General features: G+C 38.7%; 1 protein-coding gene across 9 annotated transcripts; it reads right to left on the bottom strand.

The window, feature by feature from the left end:
* Nucleotides 1-3,778: 3,778 nt before the first annotated feature.
* On the bottom strand, nt 3,779-8,739 carry LOC133727944 (uncharacterized). 9 transcript variants are annotated; one of them, XR_009855461.1, is made up of 9 exons: nt 8,117-8,739; nt 7,962-8,028; nt 7,783-7,879; nt 6,881-7,039; nt 6,149-6,395; nt 5,278-5,767; nt 4,985-5,138; nt 4,217-4,337; nt 3,779-4,104 (listed from the first exon to the last, which is right to left on the bottom strand). XR_009855461.1 is itself a non-coding variant. In XM_062155360.1 (4 exons), the coding sequence occupies exons 1-4, from the start codon at nt 8,216-8,218 to the stop codon at nt 6,229-6,231; spliced, it is 495 nt and encodes a 164-aa protein (XP_062011344.1). In that variant the 5' UTR covers nt 8,219-8,739; the 3' UTR covers nt 6,003-6,228. The 9 variants fall into 9 exon arrangements, 1 of the variants encoding a protein (XP_062011344.1); XR_009855460.1 differs by having other exon boundaries at nt 3,785-4,104; nt 4,217-4,334; XR_009855459.1 differs by having other exon boundaries at nt 3,785-4,104; nt 4,182-4,334.
* Nucleotides 8,740-10,155: the final 1,416 nt, after the last annotated feature.

The following is a 10,155-nucleotide window of genomic DNA, read 5'->3' on the forward strand; positions in this document are numbered from 1 at the left end:
ATGTAGTCTTTACAATCTTGGAATACCCGACACACCTCAGAAAGGTCCTCACCTTCTCGTCTCAGGGCGGAAAGCAGTAGGAAAGAATCGCTTTCAATGTCAACATCCATCCAACCTTGGTGGATACCAAGTAATAAACCCGCTCGACATGCCTCAACCTCCATATTCAAAGCAGAGTGAGCATGTAGAAAAGGTCTAGCTAATGCCGCGATTCCCACACCTTCATCATTGCGAACCACCACCCCAACACCTCCACTACCATCAACACAACGAAACGCACCACCAATATTTATTTTAGAGAAAAATTCAGTCACCGTCCCCAAACTATGCTGCCAAGGCCAATTTGTTATCCGAACTCTCAAAAGTATCAATGTGATACCCAAAGACCTATTTTGACATCAACGTGATACTTCCGTCCAAAATCTCAAACGGATCCGTTTGTCTGCTGACGTGGCAAGCACGTGGACCCCAAAAAAGGGCAAAATGGACTTTTTAGCTAACAGTTAAACCTAATCGAACAAAACCTCCATTTCCCTCCCCCTTCCATCATTTTCGATACTTCCCTCTTCTAAACTTGATCCAAAACATACCCAAACCCTCCCAAACTAAAGATTTGACCTTTAGCTCCAAAAAGATTCGAAAAGTGAGAATCTCACATTGACAGTCTGATCAAAGCAGGTCACGAACTTGATTCTCGAATCTCCGACAGTAGAGGATCACTATCATGGTGAAGATGTGGGGGATATTTCGGGAGTCTGGACCACCACCTGAAATTGAGTCCTCCAATCTCTATCTTCTATTGTATTCGTATCATATGTAAACGCACTTTGCACAAAAGTTGAAAACGAGTTTGTCTCTATTCTGGGTTTCATCGAGGTATATGGTTTGACCGAGGAAGATATTAAAATGGGTTTCGTTGTGCTGGTTTAATAAAGAAAAGAGAAGAAAGGAAATCGATTTGTGTGTTCTGGGTTTTTAAATAGTGCTTTGGACTGTAGTTGAATCATCGTTGAACACAAACTATGGTTTTTAAATGTTGAAATCCCCAATCTGATTTCCAGAAACTAAGATGCTGAAAATTTGTTGAATATTTTAAGTATCTCTTTAAGTAATCTGAAATTTGAGTTGAAAGCACATGAAATTGGTGTGTTCATACTATGTTTGTTGTGTAATGAGTTTGGAAAACTAAAGATAGGTGCTGACTTTTATCGTTTGAATTTCAGTACCAGAAAACTTGTATACAATGGAGATTTTTCATGGTGGTTTTTTTGATAAGAAATTGGATGGCACAAGGAAGTATAAGGTTCCTAGGTTTAACAAGTTGGGAGGGAAGATATACCTTGATGGTCTAGATCCTGAGTTGATCAGTTGGGTGGAGATGAATAATATTGCTCACGCATTGGGGTACAGGGAGAAGCCAATATCTTACCACTTTAAGGTACCTCGGACACCCCCCAATGAAGGATTCATATAGATCAAGAGTGATGGAGATGCCATAGAGATGGTGAAGATGATACCATTGAAGAAGAGGCAGATAACTGTGTACATTACAGGTGGGGGTCCTAGGAAAAAAGAAGAAGCTTATGCTGAGTTTGCATTGCCACCGGATCCAGATTTTGTTAATCATTTGAACAATCAGACTTCAAGAGAGAAGGAAAGGGCTTTTTTTGAAGCAAACTTGATGGCTAGCCAGTTATATAGTGAGCCAGATGGAGTAAATGCAGTTGGTGGCTCATCTAGAGTAAATGCAGAAGTGGAGCCAGGAGTTATTGATCTTGAAGATGATAGTGGTTCAGGTGGCAATGTGGTCAAGGATGGGAGTGGAGTAAATGTGGAGGTTAGAGCCAGTCAGTCCACTTTTGCTGGTTTGTCTGATATTGTACCAGACATCATGGGTTCACAACCATATGCAAGCCAAGGTGAGGTGGGGCAGGGTGGTAATACAACAACGCTGCAAGGGCATATGGGTAACTTACAACCCCCTAAAGCCAAACCTAGAAAGGTGAAACACACTGTTAAAAGGCCGTGGCTTGCATCTGCAAGAGAAGCTTTGAACAAAAAACTAGAGGACATAGAGAAGAGGGCTAGAGAGGAAGCTGAGAGAAGGGAAAAAGAGGAGTTTGAGAGAGCTGAGAGGGAGGCTGCTGAATTGAGGGAGAGTCAAGCTGCTGCTGAATTGAGGGAAAGAGAAGAAGCAGAAAAAAGAGAAAGGGAGGCTTCTGAGAAGAGGGCAAGAGAAGAAGCTGAGCTTAGAGAAAAGGAGGCTTCTGAGAAGAGGGCTAGAGATGCATTGGCTGTGAGGCAACAGTTAGCTGCTGAATTAGAAAAGAGGAGAGCTGAGAAGCAAACATCTAAGATTGCACCAAACAAGGGGAAGGAGCCTGTTCACCATAAGGCTAAGGCAAACAAAAGAGGGAGGAAGCCTAGAGAGCCAAGGTATAACACAAGGCACAAAGGGCAGAAGAAGTTTGAAGCACAAGTTGAAGAGGATGAGGATAGCAATGATGGGTTCGACTTCTATGTTGATTCAGACTATGACGTTGAGAATGATGAGTTTGATGATGTTCAATTTGAAGAACATGTCACATAACCAAGTGTTGTACCAGAGTTTGAAGAGATGGGTTTCACTGGCTACTGTTCTGAAGAACCTGCAGATTCAGATGACTTGCAGAGTTTGAGTAGGAGTGAATCAAAAGAGGATGAAGATGGGAATCCAATTCCTAAGAAGAGTAAGAAGGGGTTCAGGGTTAGGCCTTGGAATAGGTCAGTAGATCTGAAAAATCCAAAGTTCAGGTTAGGTCTTGCATTCCCAAATTCTGCACAATTGAAGGAGTGTGCCATTAGAAACCAACTTGGGTTGTGGTTTGAGAAAAATTCAAAGAAGAAGATAAAGGTGAACTGTCAATGGGACTGCCCTTTTAGGTTATATGCTAGCACAACCAAGGGTGAGGGTGATACTCTGATAATCAAGACTCACTACTAGAAATCTGTTCATTTACATCAGTCCAGAACCGATGTAAAACTAAATTCTGACCGATCTCATAGTGGCTGATGTAAAAGATGCAGACATCAGTATAAGCGCGTTTTTAACCGATGTCCCAGACAACAACCAACATCGATTTTTAAATACAAATCGATATATAATCGTTATAATCATCATAATCTTATATGTTAACTATATTTAATTGTTCATATTTTCACATTTTATACTTAATAAAGTATATCCCGAACAATACCTAAGTGAACATTTAAATCGATTACAGTTTCAGAAATGATGTCTAATACTGTCGTAGACATCAGTCTCCAAAAAATTTTGTTTGTTCATGTCCAGTTTTAGGTGCATCTGGCCGCCTTATTCTCCTGAGAACGATGTATGTACCTTTAGGCAACATCAGTTAATCTATTAAAAATGATGTTTTATGTTACTAGGAACATCGCTTTTCGTTAGTTTAAACGATGTCTATTAGTTTTGTAGACATCATTTATATTTTACAAAACTGATGTTCTGTATTTCATGGTAAATTAGTCTACTTTATAAAAGCTGATTTGTACGTTGATAGTAGATAACGGTTTGGTGTTTAGATATCGATGTGCATTGGTCTTGTGTACATCGATTTTTGGGTGCCATTTCGATATGTTCATACTCATGAGACATCAGTCCAGTTTTAGGTACTAATTTGTAATCACTGAATTGACATCGTTTTCTTTGACATTAGTGTTTTGTTTCCCATTTATATACATCAGTTCATACATATAAGAATGATGTGCAAATAATCATAAAGCTGCTGGTGGTGGGAAAAGATCTAGAAATACATTTCTCATCATCCAAAAATTGAGGCTTTCCATTAATTTTCTCATCTTCATTCATGATTCTACATAATTCATAAAATAAAACCCCAAAACCTACAAAGGCTAGCCCATAAACATATTAGCAACCAACTACTGTACATCAGTTCTACATACACCAAACTTTCCTTCAAAGCAAAAACTAGCCTTACTCAAAATCATGTTAGTAGCCAAAACTCTTGTTGAACCATGTAGAAATCAAAATATTAACTGCAATAACTTTCCACCAGCAGCAAAAGATTGCAAACCAATGGTATCCTACAACAAGGAACCAATACTTCAATATCACCAAAGCACAACTCAAGTTTCAATTGACATGATGAGGAATAAATCACCTCTTCAATGGACTCAAGATAGTGAAGAACCCCACCCTTTATCTCAGACTGGTTTTGAGGAAAAGTAAGATATTCTCCGGACTCCATCATCACCCAAGTATGTTTCTTGATGAATGCAGCAAGCTTTGGATGCTCCACATTCTTTTACAATATCTGCTTAACATGAGAAGTCACAGAAAGGGGACATTAGAAAATCTCGTCACCTATTAATGTACTACGATTAAACCCGAGACCTTGCATAGTGATATTGCTATTGCCAAAATATAACTCAAGTACATCTCCAGTAATTTAAATGATACAGGAACTCAATCTCGCAGCAAGAATGGTCCCTAAACTGGCCAATACACTAAGGTCATTGACAACAGGTATTAAGGATCCATGACCATAATAAAGGCTTCTACTTTACAGATAGAAACTACCGCAAAATAGAGTCACAGCTGCTATGAAGATACAATAGTACAAAATTAAAACTAAAACCCTGCGCACATATTCCTCGCTCCTTAACTCTTTCTCATTCCTTCCAAGTACCAAAAGAAATCCCAAGAAACAGAAACTCAAACAGCAAACCAGATATTCAACTCACAATCACATAATTCAAAACAAAAACTTTCATCCATCAGAACCCAATTTCTGCAACTCCTACATATTGATTATAACAACCAGTCGAACATATTGACAAAACATTCACAATATAGCAACACAAATACACCAGTATTAAGCCTATCAATATCATATTATTGTTGCTATATAGCTATTAAGGCACTACTCACTAGCAGTATATGAAAGGAACCTCGAATGCTTACCAAAATGTCTTCCACACCATTGATAAAGTTGTCAACTCTCCGCTGCAAGTAGATTGGGTTGTACTCCGACGACTGAACTATGAAATAAAAGCCAAAAACACCAAATATCACCTCCCAGTCACACTGAACAACATATCCCAGCTGCTCCTTCGTTCTATATCCAGAAATACATCAACAATTTTAAGAGTATAAATCTCAATATACATCATCCACCCCCCAAAAGACTACATTATCAAATTCAGGTTTTCTAGCAAGTCAATGTTTAAGTAACACTTTCAGCTCTAAAAAATTACCTTAGTTGATCGTAAAATGGTTCAAAGTTTCAAAGTAACACTTTCACCCCCTAAAGAATTACTTATAAAAATTCAAAGTTCTTTCAATAAGTTTCTGTCCAAAGTTGCATACTCACTTGACCAAAAGCTTGAATTTCTTTTCTCTGATAATTAAGAAGGCAGTCTAGTTGGCCCTCTCAACAAGAGTGGTGTTGTTCTTTAAGCTGTTCAAAATTTGATGCATATCCCAACCAGTTTTCAATCATCATACCTCATTGTACTTAAGTTCCCATTGCTCATTTGTTTTAGTTATTCTGATTTTTTACACTATATTCTTTGATCTTCAAATGCTTACCTTTTCAGAGAAGAAGCAAATTCCTTTATCTGGATAGTCGGCTTCATAAGTTTCACCTAACAAAGGATTGAATGGCTTACAGTGCCGCCCTTCCGATGATGCATAACCAGAAACCGCAAATGCAGCAACATTTAGAATCCTTTGGAGACTATTCCCCTAATATTTCAAGAGACCAAAGAGGAACATGTCAGCTTCAAAATATAATTGGTCTTAGATGCATTCAAGATATTCTGCTGCACTTCCTATTCCAGTCAAAGTCGAGCTTAATTTCAATATAAAACACAAGACACAGCAAAGCTATTAACAGTTATTCCTCCTGTGATTGACCCATTACAACTAATCATCAAGATTTTAATATAATAATAGATAATAAAACCCTAAATGTAGTCATTAAAAGATGTTACTATGTAGGACTAAAAACAAAAGGTGGAGGCGGTTGAGGAACTGCTGGCATAGCCATCATTACCAAAATATCACACAATAAAATTACATTGGCATGGCGATGTAATATAAGTTAAGAAGACTCTCTGGTCTTACCATTTTTCCATACTCATATGCCCGATCCAAAAGATACGAGTACTCCATGTCCTCACAACACTTTTGAAGAGACCCGCAACTTATTTGTTGATCTTATTTGTGTTATTTACAACTTGCACAGACCCGCAACTTATGTTTGGTTCAGTAAAATACTCTTTTGTGTCAAAAAATGACAATTCATCTTCATCTGACACTTCCTCGAGCTCTTGTTTCTCAATATCGTCAGATGATTCAGTTGTGCTGCATTCTAAAAACCGAAACAGATGTCAGTATTCAAGCAGACATGGAAAAGGAGCAAAAATACAAACCACTAAAAATTCTCTTGGATAGCGTGACTTTGAACCACTAAGCTTTGAGATACAAAATGAGAATAAAAGCTGATGAATTCCTATGATCATATAAGTCCTAATTAATATACCAGCCATCTTTCAATTAGATTGAAAACACTAAAAGGGAATTTAAAAACCACAAACACAAAGCTAACTATTCGTCTAGGTCAAAGTTAAATCTATTGATTCAAATAAAGGAACTTACTGCTCTTACATGCATCAACAATGTCATGACCAGTATATATTACATCTTGCATGTCATACTAGCATCTCTTGGTTAACTCGATATAGTAGATATGACCTTATTAATACAATTCCAAATGGCATAAAGCTGCAATATATGGAGATTCAAGAAGTATAATCATCAACTTTCAAAATAAGTAAACACAATTCCACCAAGTACCTGTACGCCCATGAGAACCCATATCAGTGATAAGGTCACAAAAGCTCTTTGAAGACAAGCCAAGGCGCACTGCATATTTATATACCAAGAAACCCAGGTCCATCTCATTCTTAGTCCAAGAATCCAGCCACATTGTAGAGGTGTAAATCGTGCGAAAACCTGACGAGAGACCAATGTAGAAAATTGAATATACAATTATCAAGAAACGTACAGATAATAAACGCAGAAACAACCACCAAATAGAACATTAACTTTTGAAGAATTCTCCAAGAACCAACCAACTGTCACTAAAATTGTTCTTGCTCACCATTCTCAAGCTCATAGAAAATCATATCATCAGCAAATTCATCACCATATGAAGAATTGAACATACAATGCAGATAATCATTAAGCAAGTGTTACAAGAACAAATCCACATTAATAATTACCAAGAACACTCAAAATTTTCTATGACCCAGTTCAATTGGGACTCACAAACAGAAGCAGGGGGCAAAACTACAAAGTATAACCCACCATGACCATTTAACCAACACATCAAAACAAATTCCCCAGACTCTGTTAGTTTGGAGGACAACGCATCTATAACACTTGCACTAAATCAAGTCAGGAAGAGGCAACCATAAGCTCAATGAGACTCAAGAACAAGTATCACACTCATTGACAATAGTTCCGTCTTTAGATTTTAAGTCTATTAATAGTTTAATAGTAGTTATGTTCTCCATTTTAACTTCTTTAATAGTAGTTTAATAGCCACCATTAGCAGAACAAAGATATACCCATTAAAGAAAAATTAGAAACACCCTCAAAGCTCCAAGCTTTGCACTGGAAACTAAACCAACATTGCAGAAATCCCAAAAACAAACACAGAACAGAACACCAAGAATGTTAGAGATTTCTCTTACAGGTTTCTGTTCCCGATCTGACACGATCTCCAATCTCCCTCTCTCTCTCTGAGATAGAAATCTCTCTTCTTTTTTCTGAGAGAAGGGTCTAAATTCTCTGTAGAACAAGTTCCATGAAGAATGTTTTTATCCAGATCCCAGTAAATAAATTGTTTTTATCCAGATCCCCAAAGCCCTACTTGGGAGAATCTTAGTACTTCCAACAAACAGTACATCCCCGATAACCATCTCAGCTACAATATTCAACTTCAGAATACACAAAACACTCAATCAACTAATTGAACCATTAAAATCTCAACTGAATTAAGAAAGTATGAATGGAAATTGAAAGTACCGAAGATGCAGCCGATGGCCCAAATGTCCGCCAAGTCGAGTAATCTGTGGACCCAAGCAAAATGTCCAGCACTTGGTAACAGAGAGTGACCGTGTCCGCCATAAAAACTCGCAAAAGAAAGCGAAAGACTGATTGATCCCATCGCCAATCTTGAGGCTCTGTTGTTTCTGGTCAAGCAACAGATTCTTAGGTCTAGGTTTCGGTGAGTATACTGTTATCATTACAGTCGTCGACGCCCTTCAGGTGCTGGAAGAGAAGCTTTTTGACCAAATCGGATGGCAAGGGTTTGACGAAGACCATTAGCGACCCCAAATTCTAGCCTCTGGTAAGCCGTTGTCTTCGTGATCGGAAATTGAATCGGCGGGTTGAGGAGCAGAGGGCGGAGAAGACCAGAGCGAGCTGTTGAGCAAGGTGGAGAGGGAGCTCAGATCGAGGCCGGGCTCAGGATTCAGAGTTGTTACTTCAATTTTAGATCGAGGTCGGGATCTCGGCACTTTAGATTCCGCCTGAGAATCGAGGAGGGAGAATTGTGATGGTGAGGAGGAGGAGGGGGAGGAGCTCGAGTTTAGGAGGAGCTCGAGTCTGGGTTGAGAATGGAGGTCGAGAGTCGAGACTGAGCTTAGGGTTTGTGTTTCAATTTTGGGGTCGGGCGCAATTTTTTTTTTTTAAGTATGAAAGTTTTGAGTTTTAGTCCCCGCTTCTTCATTTCACTTAAAAGACTTAGCGCTTTTTGCAAAACTAGGTTCCCGCAAATTTTCAAACAAAACTTTTAACACCAGTCATTTTAAGAACCGATGTTAATGGTATACATTTAAATCGGTATTTTTCTAAAACGATGTTAACTTACTTTTTTACATCATGTGCAAGTCTGACCGATTTAAATGATGTGATGTAAATGAACAGATTTCTAGTAGTGACTTTGAACAACAAACATACCTGCTCTCCAGTTGAAACAAGTCATTTCTTGACTTACAGAAGAATAGCTCAAGAGGTTGCTCAGGATCTTATGGTTGATGAGAATTGGTCCAGGAAAGGGATCCACAATCATATTGAGAAGAAGTACAAGTTGGATGTTGGTGTGCAGATAATCACCAGAGCAAAAAGAGCAGCAAAGAGGATGAATGAAGGGCATTATATTGATCAGTACAACATGTTAGCTGCATACAGGAAGGAATTGCTTAGGAGCAATCCTGGATCCACAATTGAGATCAAGACACAGATGGATGGTCTTGTAAGGAGGTTTCATAGGATGTACATCTGTTTTGTAGCATGTAAGGAGGGCTGGATGAGGGGTTGCAGGCCTATTATTTGCTTGGACGGTTGTCATGTCAAATGGCAGCATCCTGGACAGCTTCTAACTGCGGTAGGCATAGATGCAAATAATGGGATGTTCCCAATTGCATATGCCTTGTGTGAGGTTGAGAACCAAGAGACATAGACCTGGTTCATTAACTATCTCAGATGGGATCTAAGAATGGAAAGGGATAGCAGCTATGTGTTCATGACAGATAAACAGAAGGGGCTAGGAAATGCAATTGCTAGTAAGTGAACTGTGAAAATTTTGGACATTCATGTGTTTTTTATAATTTCTGCTTTGTTTTTTTTTTTAAGTTAACTAATGATTTCTTACTGCAATTGTACAGTTTTGTTCCCTAATGCTGAGCATAGGCACTGTGTTAGGCATCTCTATAACAATTTCAAGTCAAAGCATCCGGGAGAGGGCCTGAAGCAATTGGTTTGGAATGCAGCCCGTTCTAGTACTCAAGTTTGGTATAACAAACACATGGATGCCTTGAGGGAGCTGGATGAGGATGCCTGGCTGTGGTTTCAAGACAAGAATCCAGCACAGTGGTCAAGAGCCTTTTTCAAAGATGAACCTAAGTGTGACATTTTGCTGAACAATATGTGTGAGTCTTTTAATTCAGCTATTCTACCTGCTAGGGATAAGCCTATACTGTCAATGTTAGAGAAGATTAGAATGGACATGATGGTTAGGAATGCAAATAGAAGGGTGGCCTGTGAGAAGTGGAAGGACTTGG

Source organism: Rosa rugosa, chromosome 2 (assembly GCF_958449725.1).
Source record: "Rosa rugosa chromosome 2, drRosRugo1.1, whole genome shotgun sequence".
NCBI classification, from domain to species: Eukaryota; Viridiplantae; Streptophyta; class Magnoliopsida; order Rosales; family Rosaceae; genus Rosa; species Rosa rugosa.

Coding starts and splice junctions, on each gene's coding strand:
- LOC133727944 (XM_062155360.1), bottom strand. CDS start 8,218: ATGGCGGACACGGTCACTCTCTGTTACCAAGTGCTGGACATTTTGCTT. Junction 8,029..8,116: donor GGCCATCGGCTGCATCTTCG/GTACTTTCAATT, acceptor TGTATTCTGAAG/TTGAATATTGTAGCTGAGAT. Junction 7,040..7,961: donor AAGTACTAAGATTCTCCCAA/GTAGGGCTTTGG, acceptor GTCTCTCGTCAG/GTTTTCGCACGATTTACACC.